The sequence below is a fragment of the Fusarium redolens genome, assembly GCF_020744475.1.
Source record: "Fusarium redolens strain MPI-CAGE-AT-0023 chromosome Unknown BKA55scaffold_8, whole genome shotgun sequence".
NCBI lineage: Eukaryota > Fungi > Ascomycota > Sordariomycetes > Hypocreales > Nectriaceae > Fusarium > Fusarium redolens.
In genome coordinates, this window is record NW_025763671.1 from 1,367,659 (window position 1) to 1,395,004 (window position 27,346).

A 27,346-nucleotide genomic window follows, 5' to 3' on the forward strand; every position below is an offset into this window, starting at 1 on the left:
AACCAAACTGAACAGCTCACTCAACAACAACGCTCGCTTTCGATCAACTCGGCGCATTCGAATAGAATTCGACTAACAACGAGCCAAACGCTCGCTACCTTGTGCCTGTGCCCGTGCCTGTTCAACGCCATATCATATCCCGTCCTTCTTGGAACTGCGCTGCAGGGACCAATTTCAAGATCCATGAGCCTGCGATTGGTTAACGGGGCATACGTTTAACGACAGCTCCTGGCACTGCGATCCGATATCTGAATCTCTTGATGAATTCAGTAGTGCAACAAAGACCAAGCGCCCAACTCATAAACTCCTGACCCGACTTTCTCTCGAACCGTTAAAATTTATCCACTTCTCGCCGTTGCCGACCCCCAGCTGCGAAACCTCCAATTACGCCAGCTCTGGCGGCTGTGAACCCGAACCTCCTCGATACCTAAGCTGTACCAGTCTCCTGCGATATTCAATGCCCTGGCAGCCTCTTCCCCGCATCGCGTTCGCCGTCGCGACCTACCCTTTCCCAGCTTCGAGTCCTGCCGACCTTCCCCTCGAGATTGGCGATGAGCTCTACATTATTGAAGAGACGCCAGACGGCAACTGGCTGCGCGGCTACCTCGTAGCCCCTCCCAGTCTGCTGGCTGGTCTGACTTCTGTCAAGGGCCAGACACTCGAGGCGCGTGTGTTCAGTGGAATTTTCCCACGGAGCTGTGTTGAGGTTCGCGAGATGCTAGGGGAGCCTGAAGAGGGTGACGAAAACGACGAGGCAGCAAGCGATGGCCCAGCTTTGGATGGTGATATGCCTCGCGCGAGCGATAGTGCCAAGAGTGGTGTGACGAACATTTCGGCGCACAAGAGCCGAAAAGATGGAAATAGGTCAACGATATCGAGTAAAGGCAGAACGCCCTTCAAGGAACTCCTCAATGGCACTCTGGGAAGCCTATCAATACCCGTGGATAGGGATCCCAACGCTCCACGCCCTGCTGCACCCGTACCAATGCTCAAGATCGGAGACGAGACACCAACTTCGCTATCGGAACCCTTAATAGACGAGATCGCCTCATGTCTTCGAGAATGGCATTCCACCAACCTCCACGAGCTCCTACTCTCCCGACAATATAGTCGACTGGATCAACTTTCTCAGCTTATCACAAGCCTCAACTTACATCGGCAACAGTTTCTGTATAATGTTCTTACTGCACACGAATACGATCGTTTACGTGAAAAGACCGTCTGGGACTTGGTTAGGGTGAACAAATTATGTGGAGGTGAAGTCATTGTGCGAGACCCTGAAGCTCGGGGAAGGGTCTTAACAGCCGACGATTGTATTGTCAAAGTCACCAAGTTGCAGTCTGTGATGAGTTTACTGGACGAGCCCCCACAGTCCATTGTCGAATTGACTGCTCTACACCATCTCATGGTCGATATCAAGGGCTTCGCCGGTGCTTCGATTGAAGAGACCTCACTTGTTTTTTACCTTGTCAGCAAGCCTCAATATGGTCAGCCTACTACTCTTTCAGAAGGGTTTACGGTCAAAATTCCTGCCGGGGGCACAATCGTCAACCTGGCCAAGCATGCCCAAACGAAGACTCTTTTCACAGATTTATCCTCCCAAGACGTGGGCGACGTTCCTTCAGCAGAAACAGAGCTCTTCCTGGTTGTCAAAGTGCTAGCATCTCAGCAGATTATACCCTCTCAGCCTCTCTCGCGCTCAGGAACTGGTCCATCGGCTCCATACTCTAGGGACCACATGAAACCGACATCTTCGGGCGGAATGAAGTCAACAAGAAGGAGTCTCATGTGGGGTGGTAAGAGCTCAAGATCTGGCATTTCAAGAGGGTCACCTGTGACACGGATGGACGCTGTTGCCGAGCAAAATGACGAACGACTCTCAACAAGCGGCGCCGAAAGTCGAGAAGGCACCGGACCTCCAAGTACAGCAGGTTCAAAAACTGGCAGCCCACCAGATGGTGTACAGACAGCGGATCGCACAATCGGCCTTGGCGTTCTACGATTAAATCCAATCATGAAGCAAGATGACGAGGTCGAACATCTTGTTAATATCTGGTCGACATCTTCGAGGCATGCAGGCGAAAAGGACGCCGGTGATGATTGGGATCCGCTGGTCAAAGAATTGTTGGACAGCCCTTCTGGACACTATGAAAAGTCTCGAAGGGGTGAGCGGTTGCAGCTTCAGCTCAAGAGTTTTAATCATTCGGACGCTGACATCCTCATAAAATCCACTCCAACGATGCTCTCAGGCGTGGCAAAGACAAGCAAGATGGGATTCTCCGGAGCCCCTACAAGACCTCGCTCTGACATCTACTTTACCTTAACTGATGCTGCCCTGGGAAAACAGAACCTCCTATCTCGATTTGGTGGTAGTGCAACGGCCATGCCCTCTAGTGTTCATGGAAATAACCTCCAGATAACCCTCGAGGTTAGAAAGACCTCCGGAGAGCGGATTGAAAACTGTATCTTTGCCTCCTCCAACACAGAAGCTTTGAGCACATTCAAATCGATAGCTACGGAACGAGGAGAGCCCTGGAATCAGACACTGCGTCTTGCTTTGGCCCCTAATGAGGTCCCACAAGCTCATGTTGTCATGTTTGTTTCTGACATGCCCAACCCACCATTTGCCATTGGTCATATGCCCTTGTGGGATCAGGGGGCATTCATAAGGGATGGTCTACACGGTCTGCTGCTTTATAAGATAGATGAGCATACATCTACCGCACAACCTGGGCCAACTGGAAAGGGCGGGTATCTGTCGCTCTCGTGGAGCCCCCAAGGCAAGGATGACCATCCTGCGGAAGTCACTGGCCCCCTCGCTGTGCTCCGTATCGATACCTATCTCTGCAGCACAAGGTTCTCACAGGACAGAGTGATCCTGGGACTCTTGAAGTGGCGAGACCTTCAGCGAGAGGAGGTTCCAGGTGTGCTTAGGCAACTCATTTTTGTGCCTGAAATCGAGGTAGTCAAGCTGCTCAACGATGTGCTTGATGGTCTATTCGGAATCCTCGTGGAGTACTCTGGAAGTCATGAATTCGAGGATCTTGTCTTCACTGCTTTGGTCAGAGTATTAGGCATTGTACATGATCGAAGATTCAACCTAGGTCCATTGGTCGATCAGTATGCCGAGAACCAGTTCAATTACCCCTTTGCGACGCCATGTCTAATGCGATCCTTTACACGACTCCTCCAGAACCCAACAGAGCCCGAGACCGCCCGAAAGCTGCGTGCTACTTTCAAGGTTGTCAGGCACATCCTTAAATTCATCACACATGCTAGAACCCAGCAGAAGGAGAAAGAAGCTGGCATTGGTATCACATCCAACACCACCGGTTTTACACGCGAGCTCCGCGCCATCTTTAAGGCTCTTGACGCGATGATGCGCAACTCTGCCCCTGCACTTGTTGGAACCCAGACTCTCGCCGTTCAGCATTTTCACACATGGCTACCAGAGCTTGCTGGGTTGCTGACCACAGAGGAAATATTGCATATCGCCATTGACTTCATGGACTCGTGCACAGACGTCAAGGGCAAACTCGTTCTGTATAAGCTTGTACTGATTATCAATTATGGCAAGCTGGACTTGTTTGCCCACACTGACCAAAAGTTAGCCCTCAGCACCAATACGGTTCGATGGATCACTCCTCATTGGGGTCATTCTGAAGAGGTGACAGACCAATGGAGAGATCAGATCCGTTTATGCTGTTCTATCCTGGCGAGCCAGATCGACTATCTCGGCTCAGAAATTCCGGATCATATTCCTAAAATAATCGATTCTTACCTGGCGATTCTTGCTGCTCCCCGCAAGCCGAAAGACCGCCTTTCTCTTCTTTTTCCATCGTCTTACCCTTTCCCTACTAAACCTGTTAATGAAGACCTTCAGTTCGATGAAGCCTTGGTCGAGCTTTCTGCTACTTTGTCCGCAATATCTAATTCACCCTCAGGCATGCAACTGGAGCTTGCTGAGGACGACTTGACTACGCTATTAGAGAATCTTCTTAGAGTCCACATGAGCATACTGAAGGGAGAAGCATATCCCCTGGGCTGGTTGAGTGTACACATCCATCATCACAAATCGACTATGCGGACACTTGAGTATCTCGCTGGTACAATGTTGGAAGCGTTCCTTCCCGACCCAGAGGAAGCAGAGAGCTTCAATACTGAGCTATGGAAGCTCTTCTTTACAACACTCCTTGAACTCGTGGGCAGTACGTCTCTCGCGTTAGAGACGTTCCCTGAGCAGAAGCGAAGAGCGGTGTGGAAGATTGCGGGGGATGTTCGAGAACATGGCGCTGAGCTCCTTCGTCGCACTTGGGAGGCGATCGGATGGGAGACTACTCCTGATGAACGAAGCCGATACAATCTCTCAAAAATGGGAGGATATCAAGTTCAATATGTTCCAGCACTCGTTGGCCCCATTGTCGAGTTGTGCCTCAGTGTGCATGAAGGTCTCCGAAGAATGGCTGTCGAAGTGCTACAGACTATGATTGTCAGCGAATGGACCTTGAGTGAGGATCTATCGATCATTCAGACAGAGACAATCGATCGATTGGACCTGTTCTTCAAGGAGAAGCCTTTGACCGAGAGCATCCTCCAGAAACTGTTTATACCCGAGCTCCTTGAACGTTTTGAGCCTCTGGCTGAAATTCCCGACGAACCATTGTACACAGCTCTACGTGAGTTCGTCGGAACTATAGATGAATTCCTCGACCTCCTGGTTGCAGTTCACAGTAGTGAGGATCCTGGCGAAGCAACACATCTCATTAATTGTTTACGGCTCATGGAATTCCTTCGCGATATGCAAAAGGAGGAGATTTTTGTTCGCTATGTGCACCAGCTTGCAGACCTGCAAGCCGAATCACGGAACCACACAGAAGCTGGTTTGGCCCTACGACTACATGCTGATCTGTACGAGTGGGATCCGGCTAGCCAGACCTCTGCTCTTCCTGACCCGGAATTTCCGGCACAGACTCAGTTTGAGCGGAAAGAGAGACTCTACTTCGACATGATCAAACACTTTGAAGAGGGAGAGTCATGGAGCCATGCTTTGGCAGCATATAAAGAACTACAAACACAGTACGAAAACAACATCTTCGATTTCTCCAAGCTCGCCAGGACTGAACGAGCGATCGCAACGATATATGAGACTATCTCCAAAAGCGACAAACTGGTTCCTAAATACTTCAAGGTTGTCTACAAGGGACTTGGATTCCACGCCAACCTCAGAGACAAGGAGTATATATACGAGGGATCTCCAAGCGAACGCGCCTCTGCTTTTACAGACCGCATGCAAGAGCAGTATCCAGCTGCTCAGATTGTCACTGGGGGCGATGTTGATGATGTTGAAGGCCAGTTCCTGGTTATCTCAGCTGTCACTCCTCATCGCGACCTCAGCCATCAGGTCTTCCAGCGCGCACGAGTGCCGCAAGTAATTCGGGATTTTCTTCTATCATCTCATCCTCAGACTTTTTCCATCTCCACACGACGCAATACAGGTGGCCCTGTTAAGGAGCACTCTGCCGAGAAACTGGTTTTCACAACTGCCGATGCTTTCCCTACTATACTTCGTCGCAGCGAAGTTGTTGACACGCAGGAAATTAGACTCAGTGCCCATGAGACAGCCTTGGAGCGGATTGTCCGTAAAACCCAGGAAATGACTGCCCTTGAGCATCGAGCTGCTGATGGTAATGGGGACCATGCCCAGCTTCTTCTCGATGCAGTGAGCGTTTCTGTCAACCCAACTTCCGAAAGCAGTGTAGCCTGTTACCATCAACTGCTGCCAGAACCCAAGGAAGTTAACGAAGATGCTGAAGAGGATGAGGACCAGGAAGCATCAGAGGCAGAGCTGACACCCCAAGACAGCGCTATCAAGATGGCACTTGTCGACCATGCTATCATGATTAAGAGGTGCCTTGCCATGTTCGCCCGAAGTCCCAATGAACTTCTCAACAGTAGACATGAGGAGCTTCATAGGTGTAAGTTGAATTTTAACCACATGTTGTTTCAGACTACTGATTCCTTATAGTCTTCGAGAGTACCTTCGCATCGGAAATCGCACACTTTACGCCTCCTCAGCCGCAACGCGAAATGGCTGCAACGCCTTCTCCAACTTGGAGACGATCATCTCGTTCTTCTGAAGCCAGCCCCAAGCATAAGAATATTGGGGTTTCGGTAAACGGTGTTACCACAGAAGAAGCTTCAGTCATCAGGCCCGTCTCAAAACGAGGTACACGACTCAGTTTCCTTGGTGGCAGCAAGAAGAAGGAACCCGAGTTGCCAGCTGAGCCTGAGGAGCCCGCTGTTGATATTGAAACAGCGAGCAACCTCAGCCGCTCCTTAAGCCGAAGTCAAAGCAAAGAGCACAACCGCCGGCATAGCTTTTTCCGCACTCAATCTCATGACGAGAAGCATCCCGAGTCTCCAGGAGGGTTTAGCAGCCGAGGGAGTTTCGACCAGCAATTTGGTGGCGGCAACGAAAAGGCTATTGAGAACAAGATCCCTAGCAAGAAGGGCAGTGTCCGCAAGAGATTCAGCATGCTTAAGCTTGGTCGCAAGGGCAGCAAAGGCAATGGTATGATGGGAAGTCTGGATGAGGAGTAGGACTACTTCCGGGCTTATTTTGGCCGCTACAACGTAGGGTTCGATGATAAGGCGTCCCGGCACTGAGAGGACGAAGACTCTCCGAACACCGATATGAGACGGTGGAAACATGAACGGACCGACCTATACAGGTTCCTCTTATACCCTTCCTTTGTTTTTCTGATTCTTATATGAATGTTGTCTTCAACCGAAAAGGGGGTTAGAGAGAAAGAAGATGTGTAATCAAAACTAGAGCACCCAAGGTTGGATCATCTTGAGGACGGAGATGATGTGTGAACTGGGGAGAAAGGATGGATATACAATGTGCTGATACCTCGCTGCTCTCCTGACGACAAGCAGAGACAGGCTCTTTTCTTTTTTATATTTTGTTTTCTTCTGGCTTGTTATTTCTCATTGATGTTGCCTGTTTCACCACAAAAAGACCTCTTCGCATTCATTTGTTTCTTAACTTTTTCACAAACTATTTCCGTCATGTAAGCTTGGTGTTATGGAGACCTAGGATATTAGTTATGCCTAGTTATGGCAGGCCATAGGGAGCTGCGTGTGTGCTTGTAGCACACTTGTACAATTTACGTCAAGAGCCTCTGCGGCATCGAGACTTGATAATTCATTCTGCTGCGTCCTGTGTGGACAGCCCGGGCCCCTGGCTTCGACTGCCTTATGTATAGAAATTTTGTGTTGATAGAATGGTATCTGCATGACGGGGACTCGTGCGGGGCACAATGATCAATGTACTATGGGTTTCTTTGTTACAATACCGGGACATACATATCAGTTGCTCCCGCCAATCCTGTTATGGAGCCCAGTTTGTCTGCCATAGACGGTGTTAAGTTTCCCAGACTACAGCTATCACCTTCCCTGGTTTCCCAGAATATCTCTGGCCCCTTGCCATGTAGTAAACAGTCATGGGTTCGTCCCATGGTGTGCTGTCACCCGTTAACCATCAAGCATAATCCTCATTTGAAGAAGGGTAGTCAATTTTCTTCCGAGGACTCCAACGCATACAAATGCGAAATAAGTGTTCGACACCCATTGTCTTGGTAAGCTCGTCGCTGCTCCTCCGAACCCCAAGCTACCAAGATCTTTTGCTTTCGAACAACGGTAGAATTCTTGATGGCATCTCGTTGTCCGACCTGTCTCATATACAAAGCTGGTGCCACGTCACACACATTGTGCAGTTGTGGTACAAGTCTTGCTCGGAAGGTGGAGGATCAAGCTTCTGCAGGTTGAACCTCTTCCTATTCTGCAGGACGTTCTTGCAGTCAAGCCTCATGAGTAAATCAATGAACCTGGACGTTGTGTTGAGCTCTCCATCAACACCGGCAATGGAGGGGCTTATGTCTAGATAGAAGTGGTTGGTTGAGACTTGCAGTTTTTCGTATAATTTAATGGCGGGATACACAGCAAGGTCGATAAGGTCTTGGTAGCAACTGTGAGGATCCTCCCCCTTGGAGAAAACCTCGAGGATGTTGGAAAGCTCTACGATCATCTCATCAGCTCGTTTTTCCCGAACTTGTCTAAACTGGGGACAACTGAGAAGGCTGTTGTATGCTTCAGCAGTCCACGTTCTCACGGTGAAATGGTCTATGTACAATGGCTCGTATTAGCGGTCTTGGACTTTACGCAGGCAGGTCTCCATGGCTGTTTGTACATACCTCTCTTGGGCTCAACTGAGGCTCTCATGCGGTTTTCGATAAACCGATAGTCTGTACGCTACGTGGCATGGCACCGTAGAGAACAGACTGAAAGATCCTGGCATGAAGATATCTCATTATCAAGGATGTAACGATGTCCTCGTCGGTCTCGGGGAAATTCAGGCCATTCATAAGATCGGGGTATTTGTTTAGAGCACTCTTGAATCTGTTGGCATCGGTTATGCGCCTCTTTACGTGGTTTAAGAAAGCATGAGCACCGTCTTCACAGTCCTCCAACCAGGGGTTCATGAGCTTCTGGACCCAGTCCTGAATTTTTTCAACAAGAGCATCGTAATCCTAAATTCAAAATTAGCAACTGTACACAGAGGCGTGTGGTTACTGGAAAACAGATCTCGTACCTGCCCGACCTCTTCGGGTGTCAGATCTTTGCGGTAGGGCTGGAGACTGAATATGTGGGACTGCGCATCGTTGAGTTGTTCTTTGAGTACATGGTTCTCCTCGGCCAGCTCTTTAGCCTTGCTCGACAGCGTCTTACAGTGCTCAACAACTGTCATGTGGTAGCTCAATCTCTCCTTCATGCTCTTGACTTTCTCTGAAAGCCTGTCTGCCTTTTCCTCAGCAATCTGTTTGTTCTCATTGAGTTCGGATAGCCTTTGGAGGAGATCTTCAATAAGACGATGAAGTTGAGGGTTTTCCTCTTGAATGTTGTTAGTGTGGTGAGTGGAAAGGTCGATATTCAAATCAACGAGTGAACCAAGTGAGCCAACCTCCTCAGTCGTAGGTGATTGTTCAGTTTTTCGCAGAGACTGTGGCTGAGCCTCGCCAGAATTGCTGAGGAAATTGGCGACTTCTCCCAGAATGATCGAATTCCATTAGAACATGTTGAGCCGTGCCCTTTCGAGTTTCAATATCCCGCTCATAGTACTCATGAGTCTTGACTATAGGCTCGATAGGGCTTTCATCCTCCCAGCTGCCGGGCATGATTCCAGGTGACATATTCTGAAGTTCCTTCTCTGGTGAAGGTGGCATGAGTCTCCATTCTCTCTTGGTGTGGTTTTGCGGAGTGGAAACTTCAGGGCTAGGCTTAACCCAAGCAAAACACGCAATTATTTCCTGCTCCAGTGTTTGTTTTGAGCCTCCACGTTTCGGTGAAATCCTCTTTAGGCATCCAAAGGGGAGAGCCAAGCTCAGTCACGAATAAGCCAGATTGAGGGGCGGCAGGCTGAATGTGTGCTACCTTATTACGGCAAGCAAACGTGCTGGTCCGAGAATGTAGTGTAACAATGACCAAGAGAGCAAGTCTGGAAAGGCGAGGCGCTGTAGTTCTCGGATGCGTGCACGGAAGTCTGCTTGCCTCCAGTAGATACAACAGCAGCTGGACCTCTACGATGGATGCTTACAGCCAGGCTGACAAACAGCCTACAGGACGATTGATAAGGGTGTCGGCATCAAAATTAACTGGCCTTGGTTGATTGCTCAACTAAGGCATTTTACAACTTGTTTCCATTTTCCTTATTTATAGATTAACGGTAGAGTTGCCTGAAATCTTATCCACATAGAATTCTCCCCTCAGCATATCATATCTCCTTAGTGATAGCTTCAAGCACTTTATGGATCCAAAGCGAGTCGGGTTGGTGTATTGTCGATGCTCGTCACTGACAGATTTCACTCGACATTTTAAACTTCTATGTAGTAAACACGGTAAGAGTTACGAGACTATCGGTTTCGACCTTTTGATTTTTTGAAGAGACATGGAACATTTCAACAAGACTCAAATCATGCCCGTTTGGTGATCGGATGTAAAACCAACCCCCACAGAGTGGTCGGCGAAACCCCTGTTATGCCCCCTTAGGGAGCAGGAAAGTTTGTAACCTTAAACCGGGGTGTCAAAATTAACTGGTCTAAAGGCCTGCTAAGACATACTAAACTTGCCTAAGTCTTTTCGTCCCTTAGAATGGAGGTCCTAGGTTTTCTTGCCTCCCCTGTTATACCCCTGCCAAGTGTGGCACACCAAACGGATTCAAACTCAGCCGCATCTGCATCTGATGGAACTAATACGCTAGTGGCCGCTCTGTATTAACGTCCATGCACGTCTGCCTCTTACCGTCCAGTATCATTCAGGTCAACGTAGCGTTCTAGGCATATTCCACTTCTAGTAGGCCACCGAAACTGAGTTTGTGGCCAATTGTTCATTATGAGGATAGTTCAAGTAACCCCTTGCGAAGTTCAACAGCCCACTCACTCAACCTACAAATAACTGCTTCTTATCACTCAAGCTAACTACGGTAGTCCGGTAAATATATATTGTGACCCAAAGTCTTCCAATAGGAATTGGTTCAGAGAGAAAAGATACCTTTGTCGAAGTACCATAGTAGACAGCAAAATCACCTTTCTCATGGGACCTACTAAATTGGCATTCTGTGTGACACCGCCCCCTGAGGAACAAGCGCTCCTCTCTATTGCTTTTCTTCTTCCTTCACACTTACATTTAGGAAACATTCACACCTCTTTTCCCCATCCATTTGTCACACTTGTGGCACAGGTACCAGTCGAAGCGTATCGCTCAACCTCGAGCTGCAAAACTCATCTCATATTTCTTTTTCTCTTCATACCACCTCGCCGTAGATACCTTTCTTCAATGGAAGTGGATAAACCCAAAATAGCCGATCGCAAGATCATCGTCGGTATCGATTTTGGGACCACATACTCTGGAGTCGCTTGGGCTGAGAATCGCAACCCATCACGACGAACCTGTATCACGCAATGGCCTGTATCAAGTGCCAACAAGGAAGGGCAATCTAGCGATAAAGTCCCAACAAGGATTCGATACAACGGGGACAAGATCGAATGGGGCTTCTCTATCCCCGCGAATGCACCTCAGCATGAAGTTGTTGAGTGGTTCAAGCTGTGAGTGTCTTTCAGACCTATGTATACATAAGCAGCTGGATGACTCATACCTTGAAAGAGACCTAGACCCTTCCATACAGGCTGCTGACCAGAGTCCAAGCACTGAGGGTGCACGAAGCGGCCGAAACGTCGACGAACTTGTTACCGACTTCATTTCGCAGCTTGTCGAGCATCTGCTATACACCCTACGTGAGAAGCTCGGCAATGGCCTTGTCAACAGCACTCCGTTGGAATTTGTCATCACTGTACCTGCCATTTGGAGCGACTTAGCGAAAGAAAAGACTAAGAAGGCATGCGAACAAGCTATGATTTCCGTGTCCGAGCACCATGTCCATCTGGTTTCCGAACCCGAAGCAGCTGCCATTTATACCCTTCATGACTCCGACCCGAACGGCATCTCCGCTGGAGACACCATAGTTGTGGTTGATGCAGGTGGTGGTACCGTCGATCTAATCTCGTACACAATCTTGAGCACGAAGCCTATTTTGGAGGTCCAGGAGGTGGCTCCTGGCTCGGGCGCACTTTGCGGCTCCACGTTTCTCAACATGCGCTTCGCAAAGTTTCTCCAGAGCAAACTGGGCAAGGAAGAGGGGTTCGATGAAGAGGTCTTGGCTGAGGCCCTGGATGTATTTGAGAACAAGGTCAAGCGCCAGTTTGCCTTGAATGTTGGACCTTACGAGACTTACAACATCCCTGTGGCAGGCTTGGCAAACAATAAGTCGATAGGCATCAGTCGTGGTCGCTTCGCCTTGAAGGCATCGGACGTCAAGAAAATATTCGAGCCTGTGGTGCTTGAGGTCATCAGATTGGTAGAGGACCAGATCACAGCTAGTAACGTGTCTGTTCAAGCCATTCTCCTGGTCGGCGGCTTTGGGTCCTCAAACTACCTCAAGGAGCGACTTCGAATTGCCATAGATAGCTCTGTGCGAATCGTGCAGCCCCCCAACGCATGGCAGGCTATTGTACAGGGAGCAGTGCTCAAAGGACTTGCTCAATCCTCCCCGGACTCCGCCGTGGTGAAAGTGGAAAATCGCAAGGCCCGAAAACACTATGGCACTGAATGGAGCGTTCGGTGGGATGAAAAATCTCACGGGAATCTCAAGAGCGAAAGATATTGGTGTGGGCTCGACGGCTGCTACAAAGTCCGAGTCATGGAGTGGTTTATTACTAGAGTAGGTTGACAGACACCATTTCACCCAGCAAACCCGACCAAACTGACATCACGTTAGGGCTCGACGGTATCTGAGAACGACCCATATCTCACCTCATTCGTATGGACTAATCCTGTCAGTAAAGGACGTATTCGAAAGGTTAAGATGACTATATACAATGACCATTTGTCTCGAGTTGCTCCAGTGTCCCGCGACGACAATGTCAAGATGCTCTCAATCGTCGAAGCGAACGTTGGTCATATTCCGGAGAACCAGCTACGTCGTAGAGAGGGCCGCGATGGCGAATGGTACTACGAGCTGAACTGTAAGATCGAGGCTGTATATACCTCCGCATCCACTAGTTATACTCTGATCTACAAAAGTAAGTTTCGCAGAGGCAATTTTGTCATGCTTATGCTAATTATTCTGACAGACCAGCGCTTTAGTACTGTGACATGTGAATATGTCTAATTTCATATGCATGCTCACATCAACTCTGAATATCTGGGAGTTTCAAGCGTTAACCAAGGCAGTGATATCCATCTTTGGACGAAACTGGGGTGGCTTTGATACAGATTGTTGGACAAAATTTACGATGCTAGTCTAGTTTGCATCATTAAGAAAGAGCCATTATCAGTTGGTAGCACAATTTTCTTCTCGTCGTTGTGCTTGTTCGATATACCTATTCCTTACCCAGTTGATCTGCCAGTACCGCCCCAGGGGGTGGGTGCATCGACTCGATTAGAGACGACTTGGAGGCGGGGGGCGGACCACCTGGGGCCCATGTTACAACCTTAATCGGGCACGCACATGGGGCGGGAACTAAGGGTCTAAGGATGGATGTGCCGAATTCGTGGTTGTGAATGGCTTCCATTGCCCTCCTATTCAGTCCAGCAGGGCACCTTCAGCTTTAACCACCTTCATGTTTCTTGGGCCGCTTTGTGCGGTGGGCTTTGGGTACATGATAAAGATGGCCAGTAACTGCAGAATTAGCTTTGAAGACAACTTCTTTCTTTCTTTCTTTGATGGTAGCCCTAAGATATTTCCCCTTGAACTTAATGTTAGCAAAGGACACCTAATCCCCCACTGCCTTGAAATTGTGTCCACGACAATAAAAATTGCAAACCATCATCAAACATCATACTTGCCTTACCCCATTCAACATTACCTACTAACCTAGGCAGGGCTGTGAAACCTCCGCTTATTCCTGGACGGGAGATCGGGTGCCTGCTTCCTTTGTGGAATGCTATGCTTCATGGGGAACAAAGACTCCAAGGTAGTACCAAAAAAGAAGAGAGTCAAGGCAACGACTTCGACTTCAACTTCAACCATGACTAACCAGACATCTACCCCGAGAACCAAAAATGACACTGGCACTGACACTGGCACTGACACTGGTACTGGTACTAGCATTGCCGCTGCCACTCAACTCAAGAACAGAGCGGCTGTAAAAATTCCCCGGCCTTCCCCGATTCGAGTTACGAATTCATCCTCAAATTCTCGCCCTTCTAATGCCCCTCAAAAACACAACCCTAAGCAACGACCTCATATTCAACAGCCTCGCCAACAGTCCAAAGTCACACGCACCAACAACATGGTCCCCAAAAATGCCAGCTTCTATGGGCGCGTGAACCCAGCCATCATGGGTGGTGTTGGAGACGATGAGGGTGCTACTGCGGTGCAAAATCGAAGGAGCAAATCTCAAGGGTCATCATCAAGGAATACGGCTCAGTCTCAAGCGTACGATACAACTCCTGCACCTTCAACACAAGCCCCTTTTCGCTATAAACGTCCTTCTTTTCTCGATGATTTTGACTTTACTGCAGAATCCCGTCGCGATATAGTTGTCGCTCGTGGGGCTACTTCTGCTTCGTTGCCTCGACAAGGTTATCATCCTACCCCAGCGTCTATCCTAAACTTTACAGACTTCGACCTCGAGAACACAGATACTAAGATTTCCGATACCAGACATGACAAAAGTTCACTTCATAAACGACCCGAAACTAGCACCGCCGCCGCTTCATCTTCATCTTCATCTTCGTCCTCCGCTAGCCCGTACGTTGATCTGCTCGAGTCACTAGACAGTGACGCTGTGACAACAAGGGCAATAGACAGCCGAGAGTGTCTTGCCTGTATGGACAATAAAGCTACGGATTCTTTTCCAGATTTCGTCACTTCAAAATGCACGCACACCCCTTCTGTATGCTTGGATTGCATGGAGCAATCAATCGAAGAAGACATGAAGAGTAAACGCTGGACCGAAATCAGATGCCCCGACTGCCGAGAAAACCTAGAATATAACGACATTCAACGCCTTGCCAATGAACAGACATTTGTCAAGTATGAACGCGGTACTCAAACAGATAGAATATGACTAACAACATATAGGATAACAACAGCAGCGATCCGGGCTGCTGTTGAAGAAGATGAGAACTTCTTCTGGTGTCCCGCTGATTGTGGCTCCGGACAGATTCACGGGTCTGGATCCGCTCAACCCATTGTTGTCTGCATTAAATGTAGTCGTCGCTCATGTTTTCACCACGGAGTCGACTGGCATGAAAATCTGTCTTGCGAGGAGTATGATAAGCTTCAAGAAGATCCGAGTTTCCGTGGCCACTTGGAACTGGAGAATGAAAAGTGGTCGAAAGCTAAAGCAGCTCAAGAAAAGGCAGATCGGGCCCTCGCTCGCAGGTGCGTGGCCAGAGACAAAGCTGAAATTAAGCGCCAAGAGGATCAGGATCGGAGAGAGAGAGCGCAAGAGAGGGAGCGAGCTCTTCGTGAGAAAATAAAGGCTCAGAAGGCAGCCGAAGAAAGGCGCCAGATGGCAGCCAGAAAGAAAATAGAAGAGGCGAGGAGCAAGGCCACAGTGGAAGCCACAACAAAGCCATGTGGAGGATGCGGATGGGCTATCGAGAAGAATGCCGGTTGGTAAGCATCAAATCTTCATGTTCTGCTATGACAGCCACAGTACTAACTAACACTCGGTAGTTCACATATGACGTGTAAGTTCCTTGACACCTTTACTATTTTCGAATTCTCAGCACATACAAGCCTGCCATAATGCTGCCTTTCCATCGCCGGTACTGTGGTTTCGCATAGGACTTACACGCTGGCCACGTTATATGGACACTAATTATATCAGGTCGGAGATGCTATTACGAATTCTGTTGGTGCTGTGGCCAGCCGTGGTCCTCATTACACAGCAGGCAGTGTATTGACTACCGTTCAAACTGATTAAATCGAGTAGTGCCAATGGGTCTGCACCAAGCCTATCATCATAATGAGATCTGACAGTTCAAGGGGGCAACGCAAGAGGATCCACAGGCACTACTCAAGTTACTCAGTTTATACGGTAGGCCACAAAGCTTTCAGCTGGCTACAGGCAAAACACCCTATTCAGTGCTGACTCTTGTGTATTGCAGGTTTAAAATGTCGGCATCAATTCTGCTGGGAATGTGGCGCCGACCATCGGGCTATCATGAGAGGCGATAACAGCATGCATAAGGAGACATGCCGTCTTCATCCTCGCAACCAGAGGAGGAGTTGATGGATTGGACTAGGCTTCGGGAAGATGGTTGGCATGGAGATGTTTGGTGGATGGGGAGGAAACAATGACATCCCCCGCGACATGTACAAAGTTGTGTTCTTTGAGTTTTGTGTATGTAAAACCCAAAGCCAACTCGGTTATCCACACTGAGATTCGACGGGTGGTTGATTATCTCACTATATCACAAACAGGCAGGATACCATCAAGTGGTCGGCGATGAAGCTGTTTCAACTATTGTCTGTAAGCCTGTAATGCACTACTGTATCAAGAAAATTCTTTACCCCAATGTTTAAGCACCTTCAGCAAAATACAGCTACATCGATCACAATATTCATCCATGGGTATTCGATAATATGTCCACCAAAACCTTCGGTCAGGTCGTGCCGTCTAAGCAGCCGTCAACTCGGCGATGCGGCGCTCCAGTTCGGGGACCTGGCGCAATCGAACCTCAAGTTCCTCCTTCTCATCCTCAAGCTTGAGACGTCGATCGGCATCAAGCTTGGTAAAAACATAGTTACCCTGGCCATCGAACTGAAGGATGTGAGAGTGATACTTCCACAAACTTCGACGGTGACTGACAGTCATGAGAGTGACGCCCAGAGCCTTTGCTGTATCATACATGGCCTTCTCTGTCTCGAGGGTAACGCTGCTGGTACACTCGTCAAGAATAGCGTACTTGGGGCGGTGGTAGAAGAGCCGAGCCATGGCAACACGCTGCTGGAGACCACCAGAAAGAACATCGCGCCACTCAGCCTCAGCATCCCAGCCTTCTTCGTATAATTCGGGTAGGTGCTCAAGACCAAGGATCTTGAGATACTCGAGAAGGTCTACGTCCGTGACACCACGAGCACGCATCTGGCGAAGAGAATCCGGGTAGATAATTTGTTGGCGAAGAGAGCCTCGGGAAAGGTAAGGCCGTTGGGGGATGTAGAAAATGGCGTGGAAAGGGGGCTTGTAGACTGTGCCTCCATACACGGGCCAGAGACCGCCGAGAATGCGGAAAAGAGACGATTTGCCGCAGCCGTTGGGTCCAACAACAAGCAGGTGGTCTCCATGTTTGAGAGTGAAAGACAAAGCTTTGATGAGTACGTCACCGTTAGGTGAGATAATTGGACTAGTAGAACGAATGTGTTAGCGTAATAACATGGGACAGTAACCTTTAACTTACACATCGATAAAAGTAATGTCGTTACTCTCGTGAACAGTTCCACGTCCCTTGAGAACAGCCTCGTTACCTTCGACGCCCGAAGAGGACACGAGCTTCTTCTCGAAGTGACCAGCCTGGACATCATCCATCACATCCAATAGAGTAGCAACACGTGATGTGTAGCCCGCCAGTTCCATAACCTCTCTGTATGAGAACATGATACGACCAAATGCGTCGGAGGCAGAGAGAAGCATTCGTCTGTTGGTGACAAAGGCTTCTGTTCGATCGCCCATGTTCATTGCAATATGGCCAGGCATCTTGATAAAGACAGGAACACTGCAGAGCATCAGACCAAGTGCGCCCCAGAAATATTTGATAACAAAGTCCTCCATGAATCCGTGGTAAAAGCGCCGACGGAGGATATAGTTGACGTGCTTGATAAGAGTAAAGTAGCCCTTGTCTAATGTGTCCTTTTCAGCGTTGTGGCCGCCGTATAAAGCGACTTCTTCGCTATAATCGATGAGGCGTGAGTGCTGGAAGCGGAATTCACCCTCCAACCGTGCTTCATCTGCAACATATTTTCCAAATGGTGGAGTTAGTGCTCTCATCACGTTGGCTGATAACTGGACAAGGAGTGACATGAAGACAACGCCTTCACCGCCAACGCTCTTCGATAAAGACCAGGTATATATAGTCTAAAAGTAGTCAGCGATGTTTATCCTAAGTGCAAGCGGCTCAAATTACCATATCAAGCAGAGGTTTGGCTAAATTGCTGTATAGTTCAGCCAGACTATTGGAGAACTTTGATACATCGACCGCAATCAGTTGATCTGGATTCTTTATTCGGTCATCTAAAGCCGAGATACCGTAGAAAGTTAGATTAGATAAGTATTTGTCATGTATATGCTGTGTAAGTCTTGATCGGTATTTAAGCGACAGTTCGGCTTGGTGATACGATAGCTAAAGCAGTCGTGAGCAGAGTAAAGAATCTCAAGTTATAGTCAGACTCACCATGGAGTTGGTAAAGGTCGCAGGGACCGCAATGAGCATCCACCATACTATGCGCTTCAAGAATTCCTTTCCGTTTCCTTTGACGAGAGCCTTCACAATAGCACCATCCATCTCGGCGACACGCAGACTAATCAAAGTCCTGAGAACCAAGAAGAAGCTGTGGCTCATCAATAACCTCGATTCTTTGCTGCGCCATCCTGGAACAACAATCTTGAGTAGCCTTAGTAGTGACCGAAAGAACTCGCGATTCAGTTCGACTTTCTTTCGTGGTGTTTCCTCGCTTCTACTGGATGTGGTACCGCGACGGGCGGCGCGCTGGGCAGCTTCACGGGTGGATGCTGCCTTTTGCTCAGAGATGGCGAGGCGAATTCGATTAGCAAGAGCAGCGAATAGCGTTATCCAGACAGCGCGTGAGATACGTGTGCGATTAGAGACATAGAGGGTGGTGAGTTGTGAGGCGATACCCCGGAGAGTGCGATCGCCCGGCAAGGCGAGCTTCGACTGCGATGCCATAACGCGCGCGCAGGGTCAGAGACTGTATAGATTAAGTTTCCAATGGTACAATACTATCCAGAGATCTCTGGCGATGACTCTGTAGTCACTTGAAGTCGAAAGCTCGTCGAAATTGGAGTTGAGCCGAGGCGTATCGACGTCACGTCACAGATCTATCGAAAGCAGCTAAGCGCATGAGGAAATCGGAAGTCGAATGGTATCCAAATAAATAAAAAGCACTGGTTCAAACAAATGTCTTAGAATTCGAAGCCCAGAGAAAAAGAGAAAGGATTAAAGTGTTGAAGGGAGTAAGATTCCTGCGCGACATGACGAAGGACGTCTTGTGAGCTCCAAGATATCGATGGCAGTTTCCCCATACAGAAGCTTCCTCGGTCGATGAATCTGGGGCAGGTGTAAGCCTCCCCACACTTTCCTATTGCGCTCGGCATGTGATTGACATTTGACTCAACAGCCACAAGTCGAGCACAGCCACATTTATAGATCTGTGCCACTTTCCGCGGGGATGACTGAATTTTTGGTCGCATTCACGGGGCAATTTTTCTGAGCCCTTTCGGATAAATTCAACATCAACGAAGAATACCTTTCTTATTCCTACCATATTAGCCATCAACTTGCAGCCAAAATGTCCGATGACGAGGGTATTTCTATCTATGACGAGGTCGAGATCGAAGATATGACTTTTGACGAGGCTATGGGAGTTTACCAGTTCCCATGTCCTTGTGGCGACAAGTTTCAGATCACACTCGAGGATTTGCTGGACGAGCAGGATATTGCCGTGTGCCCTAGTTGCAGTCTCATGATCCGGGTCATTTTTGATTTGGTATGTTTTGTGACAAAATTTTGCTCGTGGTTTTCAGTTAACAATTTTAGGATGACCTACCAAAGCCTCCCACTTCAGGCAACTCGGGCGGCCAGGTTCCTATAGCCGCTTGAGTCAAGCGAGAATGACGATAGAATCATACAAATTGCGACTACCCATGCGAATAGATCCGGCACGGCAGCCACCGTTCCGCCGTGAGCACGACACCTTTAAGGAGCTTGAAGCTGCTCTGTCCAACCCAACACCGGTAAATCGGCCACAAATTCCGGAATCCTTGGACATTTCATTTTCGCAACGTCCTCAACTCAACGCGAACGGAAATCCCTGCTTGTGTAGGATAAGAGAGGCTCCAGGGTACGTTGAAGCCCGGCTGATGCTGGTTCACGGTACTCTATGTCGTCGCCACGATCAGCTAATTTACAAGGGCGACAGGCAGGGAGGAATTGAGGCCCCAGTCAAGAAAGATAAGAGCACAGTACAAAACGGCATGTCGGAAATAAATTTCCCGCCCAGCTTTTACTCCGTTGAATCAGGGTTCTTGCCAAGCTTTCAGAGATAAGCAGGAGCCATGAGGCTCAAGTGAGCTGGGTGATAAAACAAAAACATGATATTTCACGAGAAACAATATCAAATGGTGGTATGCGATTAGTATTATATAGCTGGAGGTGGCTTCGCTCCATTGGTCTATCTATTCTAGTCAGGACAAAACGTTCCCAATCTATCTCCATCGAAAGTTAAACGCGCACCAGCACGGTTCCTCCAGGGCTATGCATCAGAGTACATCATGCCCTCATAACCACCAAACCCTGTACAATTCCGAATGTCGAAATTTACAGGGCAAGGGCAACAGCGAGAGCACCAGCAAGGCCGCTGAGGCCAAGGGCAGCAGCGCCGTTGGCGGGGGTGGAACCGGAGCCGGAGCCGGAGCCGGAGCCAGAGCCAGAGCCAGAGCCAGAGCCGGGCTTAGTACCGTTGGTGGCTGTTGAAGTTGAAGTTAGTTGAGCTGTCGTGAACAGAGAGGATCGTGAGAAAGGGTTGGAACTAACGGGCACCGGGAGTAGGGACGGGAGTAGCAACAGGGGCCACAGGGGTCTGGGCAGCAGCCGCAACAGCGACGAAAGCGAGGACGGCAGCGGAGGCGTGCATTTTGATGGTGGTTTTAGGTTGTTTGGTTGTTGGTAGAAGAGTTCGAAGAGAATTAGATCGGGTTTAAACGAGTGTTGGTGTAGCGATTGTAGTTGTAGTAGTTGTTGAGTGGATGCTGAGAATGAGAAAATGTCTGGATGAGTAGAGGAGCTTCGACTCCTATATACCTGAGAGCCTCGCAAGGATTGAGAGGAAAGTCAGTCAGTGCTGTACAGTACATGATACATGATACCAGCCCCAGGGGGCGGTTGCATCATCCCAACCCCAAGCCACCCACTTCTTTTGGTGTCTTCGAGTTCCACCGTTGTACTATGCATGACTCCACCGCCAGGATTTTTCGATATCACCCAATACCAGATGCCAGGGCCTCAACGAGGAAGTTGATCCGGTGCGTCAGTTACAGAGCTGAGAGGGCCCACACTGACTGTTGTCTTCTCTGTCTGAAAATCAAGGCAGAGAGTCAACGCAATCTACAGTGTCAGTTGAGGTTGGCAGTGAAAGAAGGTCTCTCTGTTGAGTCATGCTAAACTACACTGGCTGACTGCAGTACGTACATCAATCAGGCTTGACGCGGCTGTATAGTCAGTAATTCAATAATCGACAAAAAAATAGACAGACCCAGCCTCACACCAACCGTTCTGCTGATGCTGATGCTGATGCTTATGCACTACGGTATATTGTTGCTAGATCAACCAACCAAGATCTGATACTATCTACCGCCATATGCAGGACGACAAGATATTGACTTGATGGATGCACACCACGGGAAAGACAGCCAACCAGGCATAACCATACTGCAGAACGTTCAGGTTCAGCCATGCCAGCCTCTAGAGATTCATGGAAACAGGAACAGGCCTCAAGATGATCAGCCATGCAGTTCCATAAACTTACACAGTTTCACTGGGCAACAAGAGACTTGCGTCATAAACACAACCAAGTTTTGATTCTGTGTATACTGCACTGTATCTAAACTTTTGAAGATCAGGGAACATTCATGAATGGTCGTGGTTGGGTGCGGGTGAGTTTGTTTGGGAATGGTGGAGGTGGATTGCGCAAGCTTTCCACACCAAGGCGAAAAAGAAGAAGAAGAAAAACTGCTCGATTCTGGTAGAGAATGTTTCTAAAAACAACCACAAGATAACTGGAGACCCTGTACAACAACACCAACCAACCACTCACTGTTGATACTGTAGAAAGCATGGACGGAATAATACCTATTATGCACATACAAGGAATCTGCGCGAATAGCGGCTGCTGATGTTCCCTATTTCCCCCCTCTCCCGCAGTTGCAGATGAGACCCCCATATCCCTGTGCCTGTCTGTGCCTGTCTGTGCCTGTGCCCTGAAATCTTGCGGCTGGACCAAGTGCTGGGATTGTATTTTGCGGCTCGGACTAATAATCTGTAGATCTGTGTTGGATTTTTTTAATTGTGGTTCTGACGCGCAAGCAGAATCAAACAGCTCAGACCAGGCTGCGGCCATAACCGCAACCACAAAACCACCAGTCAAGGGGAAAAGGAGAGGGAGAGGGAATAAACAGGAATGATCGTCCAGCCACTTTTACTCTATTATCGTTCCCTTACCGCGCATTGCATTAAAACGAAACAGCGCGGACATTCCGACAAGCTCCATCATGATCGATTGCCTTGAACTTTGTCGGTCACTTAGACCAGAGAACCCCCTGCAAAACAGCGAATATGAATGGCCCCGTGCTTGTTATAGTGGTTCCATAGAAAATCAAGCTCCCTCCCCTGCCGGCTTCTTGCTAGCTTGCCCCCGGCAGTCTGGCCTGCCTGGCTCCCGTCCTCTACCGCTTCCATCGCCTGCATCGCTACCACGCCGCGCACGACGCGCAATTGATGGGACCCATCAGTGAATGTATCCATAATTCCGTATCTTAATCTGAATCAACGGTTGGAGGAGAATGCCCAGGTATAGTGATGATGACTAGGTCCCTTGAATTTGAACATCCCCTCCAATCTTTGTCTCCTTTAACCGACCCAGAAAACTCCATATTTTTGCATGATCAAGCTTTCGGGGCCCCTTTTGTTTATTATTACTGCTTGTTGCCCCGGAACGTCTCTCGACAGCATCTATTTGTTATATAATCCCAGGGGGTTGTTACAGACCAACTGGAGATGCAGACGGAAATATTCAATATCAAATTAATGATTGCCCCCTGCCCTGTTCATGTAGCGCTCGGAGAAAAAAGCCAAAGGTAGAAGCTCGGTCAGACTGTCTGTGTCGACATGAGTACATAAATTTACATATTAAATGTCGTTGAAACGAACCATGCAATACACCAAGCCCTTCTCTCGCCTCGTTGATGCTATTGACTACCCCTGTCTCACTTGGCTCACCCTTGTAAGCTCAACCATGTTCTGTCAAGTTCTGGAATACTGCTTTGCAACTTGGCAATAAGTAACGGAATTATCACAATCAACCGCATTACTATTATCGTCTCTCGTCACTATCACTGCCACTTTGTCGGCTTACTGTATAGTGGCAAAGCACTACGTGTTGTCAGCGCAAGCGTATGCGCGCACCGAGTCCTACGGACAAGAATAGCCTACCGAATAATCCGGATTACTGGATCGAGTACGGAGTATCGAGTATCGGCGAGGCGAGGCGAAGGGGGAGGCCTACATGGGGTTCACCAAGCTCAACCCAGATCAAAATCCAAATCACGGTAATCATGCCAGGCATAACAAAGCAAGTCGTCTCTAGTATAATTGATCGACAACTTTTCTAATTTTAACTAAAAACACAGATCTATCGATCCACATACAGTACACACATCTGATGCAGGAACACGTAACCCCAACCGATGAGTTTGCATGCGTACTCGTGTCATACATTCTATGTTAACAACAAGCAAGATCATCTCCTTTTCTTAGCTCCTAAATTCAAGCCTCGACATTTTCAAAATGGAACGTTGGCTGTCCAGGGACTGCATGCTCGGCTGCAGGTACTGAAAGCTCCACCTCTTTTCCATCTTCGAGGTTGGTTCCCTTCTTGCTGCCCTCTTCGACTGAGATGATGTGGCAAGCAACCAGGCCGCTAGTTCGCTTCAATCCAGGAACCATCTGCAGGAGAGTCTCCTTTTCGTTAAATGCCAGCTTTTGCTCCAGGACCACGCTCGCTGGCTCGCCGGCCTGAAGTCGTCTCTTGAGGTTCTGCACAAACGGCATAGCCTTCTTCATTTCTCCCATCTTGCCAATCTTGCCATTGAGCTCCTTATCGTTGACTGACTTGGCCTCCACGTTCCACATCTCCTTCAAGAGATCAATGTACTTCGCTTGCCAAGCTGGAAATTTGTCCGTGACAAAGATTGTGAGTTGCTTAGGCTTCTTGGGGTCGAACGATGTCTCCTTGCCCTTGGCCTTCTTCTTCAGTTGCAGACCCTCCGCCGAGTTGACGTTGGAAGCAGTGTTTCGTACATAATCACGCTTCGCCGACAGGGAAGCATCAACCTCCTTGATCTCAGGGAATCGAGCATTATGAATAGTGCCCTCATTCTTCAGCACCTCAAGCCAAATATACTCAGACCAGTGGGGAGCAACGACCGCCAGCAGCAGAGCTTGTACCTCAATATACCGGAGGGCAAGATCGCGGTGCAGTTTTAAGCCGGCTGCTGCGCAGGCTTCTCGATAGAAATCACGAGCGCTCGTCAACTCATATAGACCAGCCTTTAAAGCCAGCTTGTAGTTGGTGTTGACATACTGCTCAACAGCCTCCTTGATAACCGCGTTCATGTCGTTGTTGAACAAGGCATCCTGGAACGAATTCAACTCACCAGTTCGAAGTTGATCCTGGTCCCGAACCATATCCTCGCACCACTCCTTGAGAGTATATAATCGGAGAATGTTGGTATCGGCAACATCCTCCTCGAAATTGGCATCGTTGACTCCATCACCAGCATCCGCAAGAGCAATACGAGAAGCATCCGCACCGTATTTCTCTGTCAAGTCTCGGAGAGTCATGAAGTTACCGGTACTCTTGCTCATCTTCTCGCCATTGAGCATTAGATGACCGTTCGCGCGGATACTTTGAGGCCAGTACTCTTGAGAGAATAGGGCCAAATCTGAGAAGTGTTAGTCAAGGGATACTGAATTTGCCTGAAGAAAAGGGGTAAGGGAATAAGGAAATAGTCAGAAAAATTCGAAAAAAATCCAGGGGAAATCAGGGGAAATCAGGGGAAATCAGGAAAGAGGAAAAAGAAAAGGGACCACAAACGGGAATATAAGAAAAAAGTGAGATGATTGGCGATAAGATCCTGAAGTAACACGTTGATTAGTCTCAGTATAGCTTAGTGAAGACACTCGTCTTTACTCACCTTGCCCGACACTCGCACGTCAAGAGGATAGAAGTACTCGAACTCGCGGCGCATGCTCTCCAGGGTCTTCTTGGGGATCTTGCTATTTGTGAGTATTTCGTCACTGAGCTCCTGGCGGCAAAAGACGTAGTCCCAGACTTCGTCAACCATTTGCTCCGGTCCAACATTGGCACTTCCCTTTGTCTTTCCAAAGATGTCCTTATGTAGAAGGTGTGCGATGGTATAGTAGGCCATGTAAACAGTCGAGTCACTCAGACTCTCTACCAGGAATTGAGGGTCCCAAGGCAGCTTGGAGCCAAGACCGAAGGATCGAGCACAAGCCCACTGGTTCAGCCAGTTCAGAACGCCTTCAAAGCTGTTCTTGGTTTCAGGTGTATAAGTGTTGAGGCCATTCTCAACATAGTCGAGGGCGGTCTTCTTCCATGATTTCTCACCATAGTCCAGATACCACTGATCCATGAGAGCAACGATACATTCATCGGCTGACCGGCTGACCACCTTGCGCTCAGGTTCAGAGTAGGCAAATGCTTGACCAGCATCGATCATCTGCTGTCGGACCTTGGGCTTGGCAACCTCAACCTTCTCGCCCTTGAACTCGCCCACTTTCAGAACACCCTGGTAGAAGCCCTCCTTGTAAGCCAGCTCCTTGGCCTCCTCTAGCTGCTTCGTATCCTTGGGAGAAGCAATCTTGAGCTTCTTGACCAGGAAAGGGGCGCAGAGGTCACCGTAACTAGGTGTCTCGATAATGGGGAAGATCTCAAGCTCGGCCCACTCCTTCTGGATTCCATAATAATCAGCCTTCTTAGCCAGCTCGGTCACAGTAGCAAAGTCATCGGGACTGTCAGAAGGCACAGAAGTGACAACTCCAGTACCCTTTGTAGGGAGAACGGTCTCCATAGGCAAGACGCGGACTCCCTCCTTGTGCAGTGAGAGAGGAGCATCAACCAGAGTGCCAACCATATCGGAGCCAATGATCTCAGCAACCTTCTCAATGACGCCCTCCTTAGCAAAGATACCCTGGTACGCCATGTTTTTTGCTGCCCGCTCCGTCATACAGTAGTAGTCGCTCTCGTTAACTTTGAAGATTCCGTAGATAATCTTAGGGCCAATAAAACAGCAAGTTTGGCCATACATAGTCTCAGGTCTCAGAGTGGCCGCGATTTGGTAAACATTGACACCATCCGGAAGCTTACCCTTCAGGGTCTCAGCAGCTTTGGGGGCCCATTCGAGAACCTTGATCTTCAGGGCAGTGTATTCCTGAGGGCCAACACCCTCACCTTCAGCTCGGTCGTGGTCCATGCAGGGCTGACCATCCTTGATAGAGTAGATGGTGTATCGCTTGCCGAATTTGATCTTGTTCAGCGCCTTGAGGCTGTTCATCTGCCATCGAACGAAAGCGTCGTAGTAAGGGTTAGCATCGGTGGTGACAAACGATCGACGCCAGTCGATACGGCAACCAAAATTGGTCAGGTCTTCCTTGCACAGGGGAGGGAAGTGTTGAAGCCAATGTTGAGGGTCAGCGAACTTGTGGATTTCCTCAGTAGGAATTCCGATAGCTTGCATGATCTGGAACTGGTACCTGCGAGGCGTATTAGTAAGTTGGAAAATTTCGAGGACAGAAGCTCCATTTACTTCATCTTGACAGATTTCGCCGCAGCTTTGCCCTTCGTAGCCTTGAACTTGGTGATATCCTCCTTGGTCTGCTTGGCAACGGGGGCCTTCTCTTCGACAGCAGGCTCATCATCCTTGTAGCCCGAAAAGTCCTGGCCAAACATCTTGATCTCGTCGACGAGCTTGTCAGCACAAGCCTTGATGGGCATACCAGTGCAGTGGAAGCCCATGGGGAAGAGGGCTCGCTTTCCCTGCATGCGTGCAACACCAGCGGCGAATTCGACCTTGCTGACGGAGAAAGAGTGACCAGCGTGAAGAGTTCCGTTCATGTAAGGGTAGGCCATGCATCCAAAAAACTTGGGCTGCTGCTCCCGGAGTTCGACGGCGGGAATGGAGTGGAGGGGTACCTCATCGGTGGTGGGAGCATTAGCTTCGAAAACTTTCTCGTCTTGCCATTTCTGTTGATATTTCTTCTCAAGTGCGATCAGAGTGTCTCGCTTCTCAGTCTGCTCATAGTCAGAGTGGTCACTTTATAACGGTGGAGGAAGTTGGACCTGCACCTTTGAGCTCCTTGGTCTTGGAGATGTTGAGAGCCTCCATGGCCTTGGGAACGGAATCAGTAGAAGCCATGGTCGCAAATGGACGAGACCTGTGAAGAAGGAGAAAGTATTGTCAGTTTTCTTCCTCCAACAGTATGTTGATATATGAAGGTTGAGTGAGTAATACGCACTTCGAAATTCCGTGGAAATTTTTGAGTCACTGTTTGCAAGGGATTGAATCGGACTTGAGAAGGAGGGGTGAAAATCGCGGGGCACTCATAGTGCGTCAAAGTGGCTAGTGAGTGGGGCAGTTTGTGTGGCGGTGATGTGGCGCTTATTGGAGATTCTCCAACGCCAACGACA

The 27,346-nt window shown here is 48.9% G+C and overlaps 8 protein-coding genes across 8 annotated transcripts; 4 read left to right on the forward strand and 4 right to left on the reverse strand.

Annotated features, from left to right (window-relative positions):
• Window positions 1-457: 457 nt before the first annotated feature.
• On the forward strand, window positions 458-6,600 carry BKA55DRAFT_539658 (uncharacterized protein; the record flags this gene model as incomplete). Its single annotated transcript, XM_046190163.1, has 2 exons — window positions 458-5,975; window positions 6,026-6,600. The coding sequence occupies 2 exons, from the start codon at window positions 458-460 to the stop codon at window positions 6,598-6,600; spliced, it is 6,093 nt and encodes a 2,030-aa protein (XP_046049408.1).
• Window positions 6,601-7,574: 974 nt separating this feature from the next.
• On the reverse strand, window positions 7,575-10,015 carry BKA55DRAFT_594251 (uncharacterized protein; the record flags this gene model as incomplete). The annotated part of the gene is made up of 7 exons (XM_046195644.1): window positions 7,575-7,737; window positions 7,770-8,184; window positions 8,252-8,276; window positions 8,313-8,591; window positions 8,654-9,022; window positions 9,063-9,338; window positions 9,968-10,015. The coding sequence occupies 7 exons, from the start codon at window positions 10,013-10,015 to the stop codon at window positions 7,575-7,577; spliced, it is 1,575 nt and encodes a 524-aa protein (XP_046049409.1).
• Window positions 10,016-10,893: 878 nt separating this feature from the next.
• On the forward strand, window positions 10,894-12,784 carry BKA55DRAFT_690329 (uncharacterized protein; the record flags this gene model as incomplete). The annotated part of the gene is made up of 4 exons (XM_046199482.1): window positions 10,894-11,162; window positions 11,221-12,334; window positions 12,392-12,695; window positions 12,747-12,784. The coding sequence occupies 4 exons, from the start codon at window positions 10,894-10,896 to the stop codon at window positions 12,782-12,784; spliced, it is 1,725 nt and encodes a 574-aa protein (XP_046049410.1).
• A 386-nt stretch (window positions 12,785-13,170) lies between these two features.
• On the forward strand, window positions 13,171-15,760 carry BKA55DRAFT_372602 (uncharacterized protein). Its single transcript, XM_046185899.1, has 4 exons — window positions 13,171-14,053; window positions 14,282-14,653; window positions 14,702-15,241; window positions 15,302-15,760. The coding sequence occupies exons 1-4, from the start codon at window positions 13,557-13,559 to the stop codon at window positions 15,372-15,374; spliced, it is 1,482 nt and encodes a 493-aa protein (XP_046049411.1). The 5' UTR covers window positions 13,171-13,556; the 3' UTR covers window positions 15,375-15,760.
• A 487-nt stretch (window positions 15,761-16,247) lies between these two features.
• BKA55DRAFT_594254 (ABC transporter transmembrane region 2-domain-containing protein) lies at window positions 16,248-18,531 on the reverse strand (the record flags this gene model as incomplete). The annotated part of the gene is made up of 4 exons (XM_046195645.1): window positions 16,248-16,974; window positions 17,029-17,702; window positions 17,752-17,967; window positions 18,019-18,531. The coding sequence occupies 4 exons, from the start codon at window positions 18,529-18,531 to the stop codon at window positions 16,248-16,250; spliced, it is 2,130 nt and encodes a 709-aa protein (XP_046049412.1).
• A 622-nt stretch (window positions 18,532-19,153) lies between these two features.
• Window positions 19,154-19,910, forward strand: BKA55DRAFT_539663 (uncharacterized protein; the record flags this gene model as incomplete). Its single annotated transcript, XM_046190164.1, has 2 exons — window positions 19,154-19,351; window positions 19,533-19,910. The coding sequence occupies 2 exons, from the start codon at window positions 19,154-19,156 to the stop codon at window positions 19,908-19,910; spliced, it is 576 nt and encodes a 191-aa protein (XP_046049413.1).
• Window positions 19,911-20,181: 271 nt separating this feature from the next.
• BKA55DRAFT_690333 (uncharacterized protein) lies at window positions 20,182-20,497 on the reverse strand (the record flags this gene model as incomplete). Its single annotated transcript, XM_046199483.1, has 2 exons — window positions 20,182-20,330; window positions 20,398-20,497. The coding sequence occupies 2 exons, from the start codon at window positions 20,495-20,497 to the stop codon at window positions 20,182-20,184; spliced, it is 249 nt and encodes an 82-aa protein (XP_046049414.1).
• A 2,906-nt stretch (window positions 20,498-23,403) lies between these two features.
• On the reverse strand, window positions 23,404-27,074 carry BKA55DRAFT_511314 (uncharacterized protein; the record flags this gene model as incomplete). The annotated part of the gene is made up of 4 exons (XM_046187696.1): window positions 23,404-24,558; window positions 24,834-26,412; window positions 26,466-26,950; window positions 26,982-27,074. 4 exons carry the CDS (start codon window positions 27,072-27,074, stop codon window positions 23,404-23,406), a joined length of 3,312 nt encoding a protein of 1,103 aa, XP_046049415.1.
• Between the last annotated feature and the right edge of the window lie 272 nt (window positions 27,075-27,346).

Excerpts from the sequence above, each read along its gene's own strand:
- BKA55DRAFT_372602 (XM_046185899.1), top strand. The coding sequence starts at position 13,557 with ATGCTATGCTTCATGGGGAACAAAGACTCCAAGGTAGTACCAAAAAAG. Across the intron at positions 14,054-14,281 it reads AATACGGCTCAGTCTCAAGC|ACATGACAAAAGTTCACTTC; the intron begins GTACGATACAAC and ends TTCCGATACCAG. Across the intron at positions 15,242-15,301 it reads ATCGAGAAGAATGCCGGTTG|TTCACATATGACGTGTAAGT; the intron begins GTAAGCATCAAA and ends AACACTCGGTAG.